Source organism: Nilaparvata lugens, chromosome 11 (assembly GCF_014356525.2).
Source record: "Nilaparvata lugens isolate BPH chromosome 11, ASM1435652v1, whole genome shotgun sequence".
Lineage (NCBI taxonomy): Eukaryota > Metazoa > Arthropoda > Insecta > Hemiptera > Delphacidae > Nilaparvata > Nilaparvata lugens.
The window spans coordinates 6,682,108-6,702,685 of NC_052514.1; the positions used below are offsets into that span (position 1 = coordinate 6,682,108).

The 20,578-nt window shown below is 29.4% G+C and overlaps 1 protein-coding gene across 5 annotated transcripts in view; it reads left to right on the top strand.

Annotated features, from left to right (window-relative positions):
• Window positions 1-17,243, top strand: part of LOC111058995 (neprilysin-11) — a 92,045-nt gene extending 74,802 nt beyond the window's left edge. For all 5 annotated transcript variants that reach the window (XM_039437490.1, XM_039437492.1, XM_039437491.1 and 2 more), the window contains 13 exons: window positions 1,222-1,338; window positions 2,841-2,985; window positions 4,260-4,377; window positions 5,985-6,084; window positions 7,000-7,176; window positions 8,203-8,306; window positions 8,911-8,969; window positions 10,295-10,343; window positions 10,665-10,732; window positions 12,221-12,351; window positions 14,202-14,369; window positions 15,599-15,768; window positions 17,039-17,243. In XM_039437490.1, coding sequence (XP_039293424.1) covers window positions 1,222-1,338; window positions 2,841-2,985; window positions 4,260-4,377; window positions 5,985-6,084; window positions 7,000-7,176; window positions 8,203-8,306; window positions 8,911-8,969; window positions 10,295-10,343; window positions 10,665-10,732; window positions 12,221-12,351; window positions 14,202-14,369; window positions 15,599-15,768; window positions 17,039-17,042 — 1,410 coding nt within the window. In that variant the 3' untranslated portion in view covers window positions 17,043-17,243. The remainder of the gene's footprint in view (window positions 1-1,221; window positions 1,339-2,840; window positions 2,986-4,259; window positions 4,378-5,984; window positions 6,085-6,999; window positions 7,177-8,202; window positions 8,307-8,910; window positions 8,970-10,294; window positions 10,344-10,664; window positions 10,733-12,220; window positions 12,352-14,201; window positions 14,370-15,598; window positions 15,769-17,038) is intronic.
• The last annotated feature ends 3,335 nt before the right edge of the window (window positions 17,244-20,578 follow it).

The following is a 20,578-nucleotide window of genomic DNA, read 5'->3' on the forward strand; positions in this document are numbered from 1 at the left end:
TCTTATACATTGTCAAAAGCTCTACAAAAAAGTATTGAATAATAACTAAATTTTCAAATCAAATCGAATTTATTCACCAATTATCTTATGTTTATCTTATAAATGTATATGTATATACTTATATACTTATATACTTATGTATATCTTATGTTTATGAGTCATCAGGTTTGTGAAGATCTTATACATTGTCGAAAGCTCAATGAAAAGGTATTTAATAATAACTAAATTTTCAAATCAAATAATATTTATTCACCAATTAACAATAGTGTTACAAGAAAATACATGAATATTTTTTGTTAAATAATTGGCGTGGCTAAAAAAAAAATCTTGTGCTCTAGCATGGCTTACTTTAGATAATCTAAGTAGGCTGTGGCGCTAGCCACGAGTTCAAACATTCCTTACTATAGTAATCAAATAAACAATCATATAGTAAATGTAATAGGTAGCCTATTAATAGTTAATCATATAATATAACCATGATATTTCAAATATTCAAGATAGCACTAGAATTTCAATACAGATTAGTAGACATTTGCATACTTCAATAAGCATATTAATAGCATCAAACATATTTTGCATACTTCAATAAACAATTTTTTATCTCTCTTCTGTATAGGGCTACTTATAATACAAATAGAAAGAAAAATAAAAATCTCAGTACCATTTTTGAATTATTTGATCACAAGATATTGTATTTCATCACAAGCAACATGATTAAATAATTAAAAAAGGGTATTGAGATTTTTATTTTTCTTTCTATTTTCAATAAACATATTTATAACATCAAACATATTTTGCATACGGTACTTTAATAAGGATATTAAATACATAAAACATATTCAAGAGAAATTTATTTTTTAACGTTCAAAAATTGGAAATTAGTGGATATTTGCTTATTTTGAGTGTTTCAGAGAGAGATATCAAATAATATATTTCACAGATTTTGCCATTTTTGCTATAGCATATATGCATATTCCATTGCAATCTCAAATCCTTAAAAAAATTGATGAAATCAAATCAAAATTGTCATTTGCTATCGAACATATTTCATACAAATAGAGTTGCTACCTATATCCAGCAATGTTGCTAACATTAATGTAATGATAAATACCTACATTGAGAGAATCATTTTAGTTTATGTTATGATGTGAATCTTTTAGATTGATATATTTTTATAAAAATGAATTATAATATTTTTAAAGATATATTATTCTATTGCAGTTATTGACTGATAAGAACATATCGGGAGAAGAAATCGAGAAGCCTGACTCAATGTCCCTATCAGAACTACAGAATCTCACAGACGCCGCTGCAACTGCCTACAAATTGGAACCAAAGGTGAATTATTTTCTATTCACTCAATCTATTTCTTGTATTGTAGATATTTTTCTCAGTAAGCGAATGAGATTATGAAATTATGATCACTATTCCACCTTCAACTTAAAATAATTACAAATTTTCTTCAAAAAATAATGTATTGGGTACACTAACAAATGATGAAGCTAATATACATACAAAATAGAACCAAAAGAATGCTTTACAATCCAATCTATTTTTGTAAGCAAGTTGGAATTTTCACCTTTTCACCTCCAACTGCAAGTGTATTACAAATTTTCTTCAAAAATAGTTATTTGTGCAACTAGTGCGCAAAGTGACAGTTTGCTGCACCGAAAGAAACGTTTACACACGAGCCGTAGGCGAGGGCGGAATGGTTTCTTGAGTGCAGCAGAGGAACTTTGCTCACGTATTTAACATTAAATTTTTCCTACAGTTACCATTGAATATGAGAAGTGGTTGATTATGGGTAAAATGATGGCTGAAATCCATCACATCAAGTCATCAAATTAATCCATCAAGTCTGTATAATTTTGTTACTAATAATAACTTTAATTTATTTTAAACTTGATAATCCAATTTAAAATTGATAATCGATAATTTATTCAAATTAAAATCTAAATCAATCCAATTAATTCGAAAATTTGAATAATTTTGAGTAAATCTTTATTTCTTAATATTTTTTCAACCAATCAATTTATGAATGAAAAAATATTATGATAAAAATATTTGATTTTATATTCAAAATGTATAATTTAATGAGTTCTCATTTTTATTTATTTGAAAATCAAAATAAATATAGATAGAACAAATTCGCATTCAAAATACACGCCAACAATGCCAACAGCTGATTGGCTGTAAGATAATACGCAAATTATTATGAGTACGCAAAGTAATACTAAAAAGTAAATTCGTATGCCTTTTGTTGGTGGGGAGTCCCTTGCGGGAAGGTCCCACCGCCTAAATATATAATTTAAGCCGTCAATGACTTATGTCCTTAAATTTAAGGCCTCATGACTGTCTTACACTTATGACACTTCAGCCGGGACCGACAGTTCAACGTGCCCATCCGATAACACGGGAGTGATCTGGTTAAAAAACAATTTGTTGTGAGAGGGTTTGAAACCGGGACTCTATGCTGCTACGCAAGCACTCTATCCACTAGACCACGGATCACTCCAAAGTAATACTTTGCGCACTAGAGCGGAAAAGTGATTCTTTGCATTCTGTAATCAGTGCAGGAATGGTCACTTTTCAAGGTAACGGTAGGAAAAATATAAATATATTATACTAACAGAAGGAGCAGAAACTACCTACAAAATTGAATCAAATTTGAATATTTCCAATTATTCAAAATTTGTGAGCAGGTTCAGATCATGATAAAATCATGTTCACTTTTTTACCTGAAACTAATCATCACTATTATCAATCAATTTCAATTTGTTTCTCAAAAAAGGGTGCTTTAATTTTTCGATTTTCACATGTTAATTTTTCTATGACGACAGATAGACTGGCGTGAATACTTGCAGACAGCTTTTGATAACGCAAACACAACTGTGGACCTAGATGAGGAGGAAATCTATGTTTATGGCATTGATTATTATAAATCAATATCGAAAATTTTGGCCAATCATACTGAATACGAGATAGGTGAGTTACTTTCTTGAATTATATCATAATATTATTATATCAAGGTACCTAATGATATATTTGCTGAGGGTGATGCCACAAAGGAATTTTACATTATGTTCTACTTATTTTCCTTCACAAGTTTTGTCAGTTTATTTTTTGGTGTACCACTACTGTAATTTCTATATCGTGAAAATGTTACGTATGGTACCTTTGTCAAGCCCGCTATTGGAGGTAAACTTGGTTTTTCTATTTTATTTCATTATTGATATTACCTATAGTATTAAACTGTTACATTCTATCATGAATGAAGGTAAACTCATTCTTGTAAACAATTAATTTGAAAAATTTATACAATCTTCAGAAACCTTTTTTTTTATTGAAGAAAGGAGTTAACCAAGACAAAAATATGATTGATAAATTGTTCACGAGAATGAGTCTACCTCCATTCAAGATAACTCCAAAAATTATGAGAGAAAAGACTCCATTATATATTTACATAGTCTGAAATGAAATTATAATATTGATAATCACTTAGAATAGTATATAATATGACGAAATATTTGCTGAATGAAGATTAATGATAATACTTCATCATTTACTTTTATATTGAATTCGCTTGGAAACTATTTATTAGCTCAAACAACAGTATTAATGATAATACCATAATATCAATAATGTAATAAAATAGAAAACCAAGTTTACCTTCAATAGCGGGTTTGACAAAGGTACGTAACATTTTCACGATATAGAAATTACAGTGGTAGACCAAAAAATAAACTGACAAAACATGTGAAGGAAAATAAGTAGGACATAATTTATATATCGAGTAGTTGATGCTCAACTGACCGCTCCAGGGCGGTTTTGCTGCAACTGAAACAAAGAGAGAAATAATTTCTCCCTTCCACCAGTACAAGCACTGTCCGGGTGCTGAGTCATATCAGCACATGAATAAATGCTCTCTTCGTCTTCTTCTTCTTTCTTTCTAAACGTCAAAACTTACTTGTTAAGCTAAAAAAAGGGAAATTAATTTTGATTGATTATCATAATTCATTTCAATATTTATGTCTTTCTTCTCTCCTTTGATGCCCACATGAGCTCTATATTAAGCTTGTGCGTCGATAATAAGTCGGATGACAATAGAAGATGAGAATTATTCTAGGAATATTAAAACTAAAAATATCCATTTGAAATACGGTATCGATTTCGTCGAATTTATTGACATACTTAATCTCCAAACAAACTTTTGAATAAACCTTGAACAAATTATAAATGATAAATACTTGTTTTTACAGCCTTGGGAATGTGGTGGGAGCTAGTATACACATTAACACCATATGCTAATGAAGATTTGCGAACTATGAGAAATATATTCTTGACTGAAGCCTTGGGAGAACCTTCTCCACTCCCCAGGTTAGTAGTATAGAAGAATTGTTGAATGAGAAAATGGAGGAAGTGAACGATTTTATCTTTTTTCTTTCCTCTGAATAATAAATAATATAATCACCACTAAATATTATATAGACTTAATTCATTTGTTCTTTCATTCTTCCATTTATCATTTATAAATTCATCTATTTATCAATATATTGATAAAGTATAGAAGAATTGTTAAATGAGAAAATAGAGGAAGTGAACAATTCTATCTTTTTTCTTTCCTCTGAATAATAAATAATATAATCACCACTAAATATTATATAGACTTAATTCATTTGTTATTTCATTCTTCCATTTATCATTAATAAATTCATCTATTTATCAATATATTCATTTATTTACTCTTCTATTGAAATTAAATAAATAAATAAATGCCTTTATTGAATGTAATTACATTACACTTATACAATTAATATACAAAAGTCACGCTGGCATATACTCCATGGCAAAGAGCCGTCAGGAGTTGGTAAGCTGTTCTTGGAAATTTGGAAATGTAATCTAAATAGCAATGTAATAGTAACAATGTGTCTCTTAATGTGTGACTGTCTATTTCATGTTCTATTTGTGTGACTTTGTCTTGTGCTTTTTTGGCTGGCTGACAATAAAATTGTATTTATTTATTTATTTTTACATTATTTTCTTTTAATCGATAGAAAATTAATTCAATAACATAAAAATTAAAAAAGAATAAATGAGAAATAGGGAAAAAAGGTTTATACAATGAAAGAGAAAAATCAGAGCAATAGTACCTTATGGGTTCTATTGAAATTAATTAAGTTACAGAGATCAGTTAAATGAGAAGGCTTCAAAACTCACTCAACTAAAATTTGAGAGAAAAAAATTAAAATGCACAAATTAGGATGGAAAAATATCAATTACAATGAATAACAAGAAGGTTGTGACGTTTAGGTCAATATTGGACATGTTTCACAAGATTATGTCCATCATGAATGACAAAATAAATTTAAATAAAAATAAAAATAAGAATATCAGTACCCTTTTTCAATTATTTCATCACAAGATGTTTCAACATTGATGCCATTTTCAAGTGAAACAATCAATGTTGAAACATGTTGTGATAGGATGATTCAAAAAGGGTACTGAGATTTTTATTTTTCTTTCTATTATATTACAAGTATAGCCCTATACAGAGAAGATATAGAAAGTCAATTATTTGTTAATTAATTACATGATTTTAAAATAGAAAAGTCGATGATCTTTTGAGGTGACGATATCATGATCAATTTATTATTATACAATAGGTCATTAATACTTATTATTTTTGAGAAGGTCACCAAAGTTTTCATAAACATGAATTTTTGATGCATTATCATGTGAAATTGATAGATATGATATTTATAATTCGGTACTTTATTCTAAAGGTTGAATTTAAAAAGATAATCTTCCAAAAATAAAATACCTTACATTATACAGGATACAATATTTTCAGCATACAATATTGTCTGCTTATCTGATGATTTATTATTATTATATCTTTATTGAAAATGCTATTCATCCACAGATTTTGTCAATCATAATTTAGTCCCCTTCACTAATTATTTATTCATTATGTTTGATAACAGAGAGAGCTATTGCGCAGTCGCGATTTGGTCTATAATGGACATAGCAATAGCCAGTGCAGCTGCTGATGAGTACCCCCAAGTTGAAAAAACCAAAAAAGAGGTGAGTTTTTTATTTTCTGAGATTCTCTTATTCTCCATTGGAACTGGACATTGCATATTTAAAAATTGATATTCAATAAATTAGTCGCTTATTGAATTCATTAGATCGATAGAATGAGAATATAATCCTATATACTATTAAATGAGCAACTTTTGTTTATATGTTTGGATGTTTAGATGTTCATATGTTTGTATTTCACCGGATCTCGAAAACGGCTCTAACTATTCTCACGAAATTCAGAACATAGTAGGTATAGAAATTCGATTGCACTAGGTCTCATCCCTATAAAAACTCGCTGAAGGACATATTAAAAGGATAATAATTATCATTCATCCTTGGGAGAACAGCTGATAATTATTTCGTCGTCTGTTGGTGATGGAAGTGAGTGAGCGAGTTCATGTGTGTTGGACTGTCAAAATTATGACTCAGCTATTGAACTTTTGTAATCATTCAATCAGGTACTTAGTGCCGGTTGCAAAAGAGCCGGGTTATCTTCAATCCTGATTAATTCCAGTAGATCCATCTTTTTGAAATGGTCTTCTCTGATTTGGTTCACGTAAAGTTAATCAGGATTAAAATTTACCGGCTTTTGTGATACTGGGCCTTTGTGAAGGAAATTTTTGCATTCCTCTGGGAATTTACTGTGATTAGATAGAACATTTCTGTATGAATGTTATTACAATTTCTTCTTTCGTAATAAATTTTTTATGCTTTTGTACTCCAGAGTGAAGCTCGGTCCCCGATATTACGTTTATAAGTTTTAGCACTATATAAAAAGTGGGCAGGAGAATGGATGTTCTGATACAACTTGCAGACTATATAATTTATTATAATATTGAACTTTCTCATTCATCTATATTCCTATCATTTAAAATCTATTCGTTTAAACTTCAAAAATACAATATTCATTTCCAGGTGAATGAGATGATTGACAACATACAATCATCCTTCTATTATTACGTGAGTAATGCACAGTGGATTGACGCTGAAACAAAGAAGGCAATCATTGAAAAAGGAAAGGTGATTAGGAGGAATATAGGATTTCCAGAATGGGTCATGAACAAGGAAGATATTGATCTATATTATGAGAATGTGAGTAAATGACATTCATTAATTTGTTGGTAATAATAATAATATCGAATCACCTGAGCTGGTATCAGAGTTTCCAGGTCGCAACTGATCAATTTCAGGGCCTCTGACAAGACTAACGACTGATTTTTAGGCAGCCGGGACCGACGGTTTAACGTGTCCATCCGAAACATCAATTTGTTGGTAATTTTATTTATAAAAGTAGCAATTCGACTGTTATCATCAACGATTTCTCACTTCTAATAGATGAGTGAATGAAAAGTTTATGAGTAAGCACAAGTAAATTAAATATAATTGAAAGAATGGATGAAGTAGAGAATAAAAGCAATACAGATGTGAAATTTGAAAGAAACTAAAAAACCCAAGTATTTCAGAATCAAGTAAAAAATTGAATATTCTGAAAACAATCCGTATATTAGACCTACTTCTTCGTGTTTCAATATTATTTTGTTGAGTAAATAGCTCAGTATAGACCTGATATCCATTCATATCATTATTTGAATATAAAATTGAAAGAATAATGAAGTAGAGCATAAAAACTATACAGATGTGGAATTTAAAATAAACTGAGGAAACTAAAGTATTAGAGAATCAAGTGAAAATTGAATAATCTGAAAATAATAATAATTTATCATATTTGGAAAATTTTAAACTAGATTGGGAAATTGAAGAAGTTTTGGGCAATGGCCTGTTCTTTCTTTTCCGATCGTTGTATTGTTTTTGATAACCTAATAAATAAATAAATATTACTTGTTTGTGTTCAAATATTTTTTTATGGGTGAATAGCTCAGTAGTCCTGAAATCCATTCATATAATTATTTGAATTTTGTCAATCATAAATATGAAGTAAAAATTGAATATTCTGAAAACAAACCATATATTATTTGTTTGTGTTGAAATATTTGTTATGAGCTCAGTAGTCCTTTTAGCCATTAATATCATTATTTGAATTTTTCTACCATTTATATGAAATTTAATATTTATTGATAATAATCAAAATATTCAAATATGGATATTTCCATATTTCAGCTCACTGTAACAGAGGATGAACATATGTACAATTTTCTGCGAGTTGTACAAATGGCTAACAAGAACATGTATGCCACATTGTACACTATCAACAACTATACAAGGTAAGCTTGTCCATCATTTTTTCAATTGATGGTCAATAAAGTTCAAAATAAATCACACACATTTTCTCATTGTTCGTTATTCAGACTGGATATTGACAGTAAAAACTCTGTAGGACGATACATTATTTTATAATGATTGTCTTCTGATTGACGAAATACCCTAATTTAAGTACTTGATTATTCTTATTTTATATTTTATATTATTTATTATATTTTTGTACTTGCTGTATTGTGGAATAAAGAAGATTCTTGATTGATTGATTGATTGATTGATAGTTATTAACTCTGTTGTAGTTCAGACACTGTGTTACTTGTAAATATTTGAAAAAAACACTTACTTTTCTTGGAGTACTGAGAAATGCATTTCACTCCTGAAGAGGAGCTTCATCAGCCTTTAATATAAATATTTTATAAAATAAATAATTTTTCATCATTCCAAAATAATTATACATCACACACACATGATATTTCCATTTTTGAATAAAGTTACAATGAATTCACTTGGAAATTCATTGATGATTGTCTTGTGATTGACGAATTATCATCAAATTTTAGTACCTGAACAAGTAGGCTTGAACATTTATAAACATTTCTCATTTTTCAGTGCCGAATTCGACCCAAGAGAAGTGAACGCACTATATATCCCACAGGAAAACTCCATAAGTAAGTATAAGAATTTATCTAAAATAGTGATAAATTTTATTATTAAATTTGTTCAATAATTGAGGGAAGATATTTTAATCATAGGCCTACATGGAAGGGGATAATCTAATGAGGAATGAATCGATATAAAAATTTATGTATTGAATGAATGAATGAATTTATCTCTCAAAAACAAAATACAAAGAAGCTTTACAAAAAATAAATATATGCTACTGCACTTGAATAAAATACATAGGTACATAAAAATTAGGGAACTATTAATAATGATAATAAAATTTTGGCTCTACTGGCAAAAGTAGCGCCAGTAGTGAGTTGAACATTCTTAGAACATTAGTATAAACATTCACACTGCTCAAATATCAAATAATCTTAAAACTGGGAACTACTAAACTCTTAATAAATTCAATAATTTGAATGAATACTAACTCCCAGAACAGATATACACTAATCGAAAAACGAATTATGCTGGTTCATGCTACCAAATTCTTGGAAGAATATTCCAATTTATTATCCATGATATTATAATACTATACTATTGAACAAGCAACTTCTGTTTATATGTTTAGATGTTTGGATGTTTAGATATTTAGATGTTTGTATTTCACCGGATCTCGAAAACGGCTGTAACGATTCTCACGAAATTCAGAACATAGTTGGTTTATAATATAAAGATTTGATTACACTAGGTCTCATCCCTGGGAAAACTCGCTGAAAGACATTAAAAGGATAATTATTATTCATCCTTGGAAAAACAGCTGATAATAATTATTTTGTCGTCTGTTGGTGATTGAAGTGAGTGAGCGAGTTTATGTGTGTGGGACTGTGTCAAAATTATGACTCAGCTGTTGAACTTTTGCAATAATTCAAAAAAAAGCCGGGTTATTTTAAGTAGATCCATCTTTTTGGAATGGTCTTCTCTGATTTTTGGTTCACGTGAAGTTAATCAGGATTGAAATTTAACCGGCTTTTGTGCAACTGGGCCTTTGTGAGGGAAATTTTTGCATTCCTCTGGGAATTTATTTCAATTCACTGTGATTGGATAGAATATTTTTATTGAATAAATTTTCTATTCTTTTGTATTCATCATCTTATGAATACAAGTACAATTTTTTTTGGCCATATGATGCCATTAAAATTCCACAGAAGATAGAATGTATTATGTATTATTTATTCTCACCTAATATGAATATTAATTTGATATCAATGAATAATAACCTGCATTATTTTTTAATGAAAAACTTTACGTTTCAGCATCCATGTGAATAGAATATGCTTGGATCTGAAATTTAGAATATATTTGAAATTCTTTTCATTTTTAATTCCAGCTATACCATTGGGAATGCTCCAGTTTCCATTCTTCCATACCGGATTAGAGTGAGTACTGATTTCAAATGATTCATCTCTGGTCCTACTCCTCAGAGTTGACGATAGTTTATTGAAAAAAATAAATAAATAAATTTGATTACTTTTATTTTGTTTTATAAGGAGGAGTACACCCTACACGTGCTATTATGTCAAGGGTTGTTTACTTTCATTTCACCTTTTTATATTATTTTTGGGCTTTGTTATTTTTATATTATGTTTGTTAGTGAGATAAATGAATTACAGTAATTTAATTAACAAGAATCTATTTGTGATAATGTATTATTGAAAACTATTTCATTATATTCATTATATTTTTATTTTGTTGTTTAGTGCCTTGAATTACGGATCTTTGGGGTCAATCATTGGACATGAGCTGACGCATGCGTTTGATATTACTGGTAAGAAAAATAATTTTAATATATGATCATACAGAAAATATTGAGGAATAGCACTATTTACATCAATTTAATAATAATTAACAATAATCTACAAAATAATAAATAATTACAAATAATCTACATTATTGGCCTTTGATAATTCATAGATAGCTACTTTCAATAAATCTCTTTTGCTGATTATAAAGCCCTGACTCTTATAACTAAATCATAGATAAAAGAATCAGGTCAACCATTAAGGTGCATACAGACTTTCGCTCTGCTCCGCAATCGAACGTCACTCGAACAGATCGATTGATGATCGACCGGGGAGCAAGAGTGGAACGCGAGAAGGGCTAACATCTCCAGTAACATTCATGATTGGAGCGAGTGCGGAGCGAGTGCGGAGCGTGCGTGGAGCGATTGCGGAGCGTGCGAGGAGCGATTGCGGAGCGTGTTGGAGGCGCTTATATCTGTACGCACCTTTAGAATAACATGTCATACTGTCAGCAATTCTTTACTCCAATGCTTCTGAAACAATTGTGACAATTTGAATTGAATCTCACAATAAAAACTACACTCTACTATCACATAAAAAATCAAAGTAGGTACCTTTTTGCAACTTTATCTTATTTCTCACATCATGTTTCGACTTTTAATGTCATTTTCAATTCACTTACTTGAAAATTACATTGTAACTCAAAACAAGCCGTGAGAAATAAAAAATAATGTTGAAAAGGGGCCACTTTGATTTTTCATTTTTATATATGAATACGATGTAGCTCTTGTCAAGAATATGAATAATATAGGCCTATACTTATCACGTCCATGTTAGATTCTATACTAATAGCCTAACTATCACATAATTTCTTTCAATAATTAATTTAAAATTTTCAAAATTTGATAGTTTTCATTTTTGTTTTGAACTGAAATTTTATCAAAATTGTACACGTGAAATTCTAACCTTATTTCGGACTTTTTTACCTATAAATTTGGAAGAAAAATAGAAACAAGGACTATCTTATTATTTTATCTTTCAATGTTATTACATTAGTGTCATTTGAATTGTAAATAAATAAATAAATTGAATGGAAAAGACTAAGAAATTGTCAAAAAACCACAGATTCATTGATACTAGTATAAATATAAATATAAATATATTTATACAGATTTTCAAACTAGTATAAATTCTGCTGTTCTTGTATTTAGTTTAAGTTTTTTTTAATGAAAAAGACTAAGAAATTGTCAAAAACCACAGATTTATTGCTACTTTGGAAACATCGAAACTAGTATAAATTCTGCTGCTCTTGTATTTAGTTTTAGTCTATCAGTGATTGACAATGGTGTAACAACCGAAGCCGGTCTTTCTAAGTATCAATAAATCTGTGGTTTTTTGACAATTTCTTAGTTTTTTCCATCTAATATGAATAATTACCACAATATCAACTTCTTTACTACACAAAAAGTGAAAGAAAAATTCTTTCATTATTCAAATGATTGTTTATTTTTAAGGAAGAAAATATGACAAGGATGGGAATGTGAACCAATGGTGGACTAACAGTACAATAGAAAAGTACACTGAGAGGATATCCTGCTTTATAAAACAGTATGACGACTACTGGATCGAGGATGCTGAAGAATATGTAAGTTTCATGATATTTAATTAAAGTTTTTATGTAATATTACATAAAACTCAATTTATTCTATGATTATCAGCATTTGATAATACCTGATTTAAGAAAATATTTTTGTATGATGTAGAATAGACTCAGACACCTTCTAGGTTTTAATAAGTTTAAAATTATTTTTTTGTACACTGATCACACTTACTGGGAATAGAGATCAGTTTATTTCCAAGTTTTGAATTTTTTTTAAATGATTTTTATTGAAGGGAATAAGGTCATTGGGTAATTCATATTTTCTGTATTTTCCTCGTTTTTATATAGTATATTCTCCATTTCTGTCCATTTTCACTATAAGAATTTCTCCGTATCTGTTGTTCTTCACCTTGTCTCATGTAAGTAATTTTTCGCCCCACTTGGATGTAATGAGCTGGTTTTCGTGCGTCGAATGGAGGCCGAAAATTATTGTTTTCTGACCAGGCCGGTAAATGTTTTACGGCCCTAGGGCTGTAAAACAACCTTGAAGTCAGCTGATTCTGATTTGATGTGAACGTGTTTACAAAATGGTTTATGAAACGGAATCAGTTTATGCTTCTAGAATTGAATAAAGTATTTTGCAATAAGATACTATCATTCTATTTGGATAAATGAAATACAAATAAGATATTATAAACTATTCAAATTCAATTTTCAAAGTATAATAGAATCTAACCTCAAAGTACTGCGTTTAGTCGTTTATCACGAAACCTGGTGGATAATTTTGGAACTACTTGGGCAATATCCATGGTGCTGAACGTTTTTACAAAAATAGTTTATGTAATGGAATCAATTTATGCTTCTAGAATTGAATAAAGTATTCTGCAATAATATACTATCATTTTATTTGGATGGATGAATGAAATACAGATAAGATATAAATATTATAAACTATTCAAATTCGATTTTCAGAGTAGGATAGAACTTCTAACCTGAACTTCTGAAGTCGATGACAACAAGCATTGTTGACGTTGACATTCAGATTGGCCAAATTTCAAGTGTGCTAAAACAGCTGATCAAAACTGTTCATTATTTGTGTTCATTATTCAATAATTGAAACATTTATAATAATATCATCTTATTGTCATTTGAAAGAATAAAAAAGTATAAACTCAACCTCCCACATAATTGAACATAATCTTTGAGGTTATTTAGACAAATCAGAATAAAAAATAAAAATACTTGGACAATTTCCTGATATTCAGATTTGCTAGAGCTATGACCTTCCACTTCTGCTTTCGGAAGTGCTTAATAAACAATTATTCTCATATATATATATATATATATATATATATATATATATATATATATATATATTGTTTATTTTGTGTGTGGCGAAAAATAGTGTTCGCACCATGGACAAAAATGTTTTCCCATCTCTCAATCTTTTCTAGTCCTCGGCCTACGGCCTCGGACTTGAAAACCGATTTCAAGCTGGAAAAGTCTCATTTTCGGCCCTAGGTGCGAAATATACTATTAATGCTTAATAGACTGTGGATGTGTCTTGTCTCGATCATGACAGAGCTTGACTTTGAATTATAGATCTACTATAGCGGGGCCAATCAATATGATTCATATTATGACTCCATTCATTATAGTACTATGATTTTTTTTTCTTTGTCCTCCTCCTCCTCTTCTTCTTCTCCTGTAAATTTTTCAACTTCAACCTCTTTTTTCAAGTGGATGAAGGCTACTAAATTTTTGTGTAGCTTACTAAATTTTGAAAACCAGGATCCTGTGAATGAATTTTTTCAATCGGTACTCCTCTCTAACAATAATTTCAAAAATTCGTATGAGCAATAGCCTATAATTAAAAAACTATTTAAATTTTGCAGCTGAATGGAACTTTAACACTTGGTGAGAACCTGGCCGACAATGGCGGATTGAAGGATGCTTACTTCGGCTTTCAAAGGAGAAAGGAAGAGAAAGGATACCAGGAGAAATATCTGCCAGGATTGGAAGAATACAGCACAAACCAAATGTTCTACATTGGATTCGCACATGTAAGATATATGTGGATGAAATATTAGAAAAAACTACTCTCTATTTGATCTTGAATTGCTGTTGAGAAATCTCTCCATGATAATTGTAGTAATATAAATATTACGATTGAATATTGAAAAATTCTATATATTTTGAGCTAAAATTAACGTTAAGAAATCTCTCCATGCATCAAATTATTAAATAATTGGCAATACTTTATCACATTTTAATTCTTGATTGGTACTTTTAAAGCCACACGTTTGATTGTATGGGGGAGATGTTGTGATATTTCTCCATTGGAAAAAAGAATAGAACACTGATGTCCTCAATACCAATTTATTAAAGTGGTATAAAATAAAGTTTTAATTAAAACACAAATAATTATAGGCTACATACTGTAGCTACACTGTGAAAGCATTTGTCTGTCTACTAACGTTGCTTTGGATAATAATGTGGAATATCTGAATATTGAGAATCAAAAAGAATCAAAACTATTTTAATTAACCACTTCAATTACAAACAACAAACATAATAGTAGGCTACATACTGTGTATTGATAGTTTCAATAATGAATACCGTACTTAAAGGACTAAATTCAATCATTATTATTCCGTGAATTTGATTATTAAAATTGAGTGGATACTATTATAAAATTCTTCAATGTTGTTATCCATCACAGACTGCTTACTATTTGATCACTTTTTTGTTATTATGATCTCTAATAGTTTGAAATATTGACGTGGCCGATACAAGAATGTGGAATGGTGTAGTGTGAAACTGCCAACAGCTATCTACAAAAGAATATGTGATGCTCGACACCCTTGTTGACGTGTGAAAGAATCTGGTGGAAGGGAATCAGTCAGAGCTGAGAAAATTGCTGAAAATGTGGGAAATTTATGTTTTTTGTGGAGAAGAATAGTGTTCTTGTGATTCACTCGGGAAATACTCACTTGGGCTAACTTTCCCAAGTTGTGTAATAATTCGTAAAAGTAATTTTAAAAAAATATTGTAAAGTGTTTGTCTGTGGCAATAAATTGATTTGATTGATTGAACGACTAGAGAGTTGACTGAAGTCGTTCTTTCTAATATTTAAAATGTGACTTTTATGAACCTTGGAAACCACTGTCGACAGCATCCAAAATTTCAAAATAATTTCTTTTTATTGAAATTTGAAAATACAGTGTTGACTCTTCCAATGGTTATGGCTCCTGTTTTGTAAATTTGCTCAATTTTATGAATTTATTTGCAGGAATGGTGTGAAAATTGGACACCGAAGTCTATAAAATGGGGACTTGGAGACGAGCATGCCCCCAACTATATACGAGTCATGGCTTCAGTATCCAACTCTAAAGACTTTGCTGAAGTGTGGAAATGTCCCAAGCAGACTGAAATGAACCCTAATACTAAATGTCAATTATGGTGAGTTTTATCCAATATTTTGTATCATTATATTAACTTTTTGGTACGGTAAGGGCTATTCTTATTAATTGAAAATCTATGTACCTTTTTTAAAAATTGCATTCACAACATGGTTCAACATACTAATGCAATTTTCAAAGTAAAACCATTGAGAAACAATAGCATATGAATTATTATTGTTTACGATATTGATTCTCTATGGTAAAACTGATTTGAAAACATCATGAAAATGTTGTTGTTCCAAAATAAGTTGAAACATCATGTGAATACCGTAAGAGTTTCTAATAAAAGGGTACTAAGATTTCTAATTTCCAGACTGTATCATTCTTATGTCACTCTACTCATTCCCGTTCAATAATTTTATTGTGAACTGATTAACAATTTTTCACTGAATCTTGTTTTCCAATGAAACTTCATCAAAATATTCAAACACCTTTTTTTCGTTGTTCATCTTTTTCTACTGTTTTGAATGACATATTTGGTTCTAATATTTCCTTTGTTGTAGTTCAGACACTGTGTTTCTTGTAAATATATTTGAAAAAACACTTACTTTTTGGAGTATTGTGGAATGCATTTCACTCCTGAGGAGGAGCCTGATGAGGCTGATAATGATCCTCCTTAGAAGTGAAATGAATTCCTCAATACTCCAAGAAAAGTGAGTGGTTTTTTCGAATATATTTACAAGTAACACACAGTGTCTGAACTATGAAAAAGTTATTATAAAGTGTTTCGTCATGGAAAGCAACATTAACTAATATTCCTTTTGTTCATTTTTGTTCAAAAACTTTAAACTTATTTAACAATAATTAGTAATAGAATCATTTCGCAATGATAGTCTAGCCTACTTCATCAAAATATTCAAATAACTCTTTAGTATTTTGTTGAGTGTCATATTTGTTTGTTATTGTGTTGTTTTGTTAATGTTAGTTATATGTGATATTTATTTAATATCTCCAAGATTATCTTGAATCACAGACTTTCCTTGTTTTCATCCTTTATCATTAACAAATTTACTTTTTCTGTTGTTATGCACATACAGTACCGTACTCTAAGTAGTCCCACTGTAATAAGAATTCATTCTATATGTTTCAGGTGATATTAAATTGATATAACACTTTAATAATATTATTTATCTCATTTCAATGATACTTGAATATCACATACATTCGTCCCTTTCATACTTTTCCATTAACAGATTCACTTATTCTGATGTCAGGCACCCTACTCTAGGTAGTCCTACTGTAAAAATAAGCCCTTCTTTCTGTTCCAGGTGATAATTTTACTCTTGAATTATTGTAAGTAATATATTGTAGATGGAGCAAATGTTGTTGTCTGAAACTGCAAGAGTCTGAAGAAGGATATTGGACTAGAACTTATATGGAAACTGTGATTTTATGTAGCAAAAACTTTTTATAGAATTTATTAGGTAATCTTAGTATTAGCATAGACTAAATAAACCATGAATCTTTCTTGAATCTGTGGTATTAGATTTGAAATCATATCATGGAAAATAATTATTATCAGAATTGATTATAATTTAGTAGCATATTATTGTGATGAATGATGTGGAGTTGATTCTCTAGTCACAATCAATAAGGGAATCAATTCTGTATGACTTGAGGGATATGTATGGTTAGATGTATTATACAGTAATTTTGAGTACGGTAGGGTAATACCATAGAGAAACAATAGCGTAGGTAGATATCCCGCTATGGTATAGGGCGTTTATGTCGCAACTTTTACTGTTATCTCAAGCAGATTACTGTCGATTATTGTCGATTTTTACTGTTTTAACCGGATAAGAGTGTATGAGTGTATGTACAATATGAGAGACTACCAGCGTCATAGAGCTTCACAGGAAAGAACTACCGGTGTATACTACCGAATATACTACCGAAAAACGCCCTACACCATGGGATATCTACTTAAGCTATTGTTTCTCTATGGTAATACTCATATAGTATCTAATATTATAGGTAGTAGCCTACACTTATAATTTGTTAAATGATTCTATATATTGTTTCTCTTCTATCTACTTGAGATATATCTCAATTGAAATGATTCTAATTATTATTGAACGAAAATCCCAATTGAATGATTCTATTGCTGTTAATCAGCAGAGTAACGTGGCAAGGATATCTTCATGATGGCATCTCTATATTGTTTTTCTTCTATCTACTTGTAATAATATATCTCTCATTTATTACTTTATCAAGATTTTTGTATGAATGTTATTTGTGATCAAGATATGGGGGAGGAAAAAATGAATCAGGCCTACCAATTTGCAATGGTAATTGGTAAGTTTTCTACAGACAATAATATTTCTCATATGAATACTGAACAAAAATATTGTGAATGATCCCAAAATATTTAGGATCAGTGGCATTGAATATTATTTGTAATGAAGATGATTATAGAGAAGGAAACAATTGAATTAGGCTTACCAATTTGCAATGGTAGCATCATTAGAGATTTCTCTACAAACAATAATATTTCTTATATAAATTAGGCCTAATGTACAGAAATTATGAGAGATCCCAAAATATTTTAGGATCTGTGACATTCTTAAGTATATATTATATTTACATCTACGTATCATCTCCAAGCACAATTTAACAATTATATATTTCATAAAATGATAAATAATTCGATCAAAAACCTTGTGACTGATTATAGGTTTTAGTACTTACCGAAATACCAAGTAAATGCCTTAGTAGATAGGAAAATAATTATTATCAGAATTGATTATAATTTAGTAGCATATTATTGTGATGAATGATGTGGAGTTGATTCTCTAGTCACAATCAATAAGGGAATCAATTCATTATGAGGAATATTTATGATTACATTGTATTATAAAATAATTTCGAGTAGGGTAATACTCTTATAGTATCTAATATTATAGGTAGTAGCCTACACTTATAATTTTTCTAATGATTCTATATATTGTTTTTCTTCTATCTACTTGTGATATATCTTAATTGGAATGATTCGATTCCTGTTTTATCAGCAGAGTGACGTGGCAAGGATATCTTCATGATGACATCTATATATTGTTTTTCTTGTATTTTTTCTTTAGGGCTGCTTTTAATATTTAAATAAAAATATAAATCTCAGTACCCTTTTAAATTATTTTGTCACATGTTTCAAAATGGCATTAATGTCCGAAACATATTGTGGCAAAATAATTTAAAAGGGTACTGATATTTATATTTTTATTTAAATTGTTTTTCTTCTATCTACTTGTAATATCTCTCATTTATTAAGAGATATTTATCTTTATCAAGATTTTTGTATGGATGTTATTTGTGATCAAGATATGGAGGAGGAAAAAATGAATCAGGCCTATCAATTTGCAATGGTGATTGGTAATTTTTTCTACAGACAATAATATTTCTCATATGAATACTGAACACAAATATTGTGAGTGATCCCAAAATATTCAGGATCAGGAGCATTTAATATTACACTTTTTTCTATGTATTTTAACACGACATGCAAAGTTTATACAAAGTTTATACAGTGTGTTTATACAAAGCAGCTCGGAATGGATCAAGAAATCATCACATTTAATATTATTTGTAATGGAGATAATTAGAGAGAAGGAAACAATTGAATTAGGCCTACCAATTTGCAATGGTAGTATAATTGGAGATTTTTCTACAGACAATAATATTTCTTATATAAATTAGGCCTAATGTACAGAAATTATGAGTGATCCCAGAATATTTTAGGATCAGTGACATTCTTAGTACTGTATGTATTGTATTTACAACTACGTATCATCTTCAAGCACGAATTTAACAATAAATTATATCTTTCATTCAATGATAAATAATTCGATCAAAAACCTTGTGACTGATTATAGGTTATAGTAGGTACTTACCGAAATACCCAAGTAACATACGGTACGGTAATACTTTAGTAAATAGGATAGTAGGATAGTATTTCTCCTTAGCAATAATATAGTATTTACTTCAATATTGTTGAGATTGTGTCTTTGGACTTATTGAAAATTTAAGATGAATGATTGCCAAATGAAAGGCAATCCTAAAGCCTTGAACCATGCCTTATGAATATTATAATATCTTCGTTTTAATGAATTCTGTTTTGTGTATCAACTGAACAAATAAATAGATAAATGAATGAATAAATATTAATTATAAGTTACTGCTCTGAATTATTCAGAATTTTCAGTAGAAATACTTCTACTTACTTAATAGTGTGTATTACTTTCAGTAAACCTTGATGGAAATTCCCAAGCAATTCATTATTTTATGTCATGATGTGTGATGAAGACGTAGGCATATTTATTGATAAATTCAACTGCAAGAATAGACATAGGCTATATATTAATCAATCCTTGTCTACTGGAGATTCTATTCAACATTGGACAACATTATAAGAACAATACAAGATTTCAAATGATCATTTAAGTTCTAATAAGGAGATCTATTTCTAGTACTACTGTATCTTTTTCAAAATTATTTAAGGTTTCATGGTTTCATGGTTTCATGCTAACTGATATATTGTAAATGTTATGTATTATAGGTATTATTTTCTCAATGGATTGTTATCTTTTGAATCAAATACAAGTAGCAGATGAATTTTTGATGTTAATAATTTCAATGGATCTGTATGTTCATGATAAATTTATGGATACTCATATTTCATGTTTTATGTGCAATTTACTTACGGTACGAAATCTCCATCTCCATCCTGCTTTAGCGTTTGAGAACTAAGATTTATTTTGATGACTATAGAGTATTAGAATTTTTTTTTGATATATTGAGGTACACGTTACAATGGC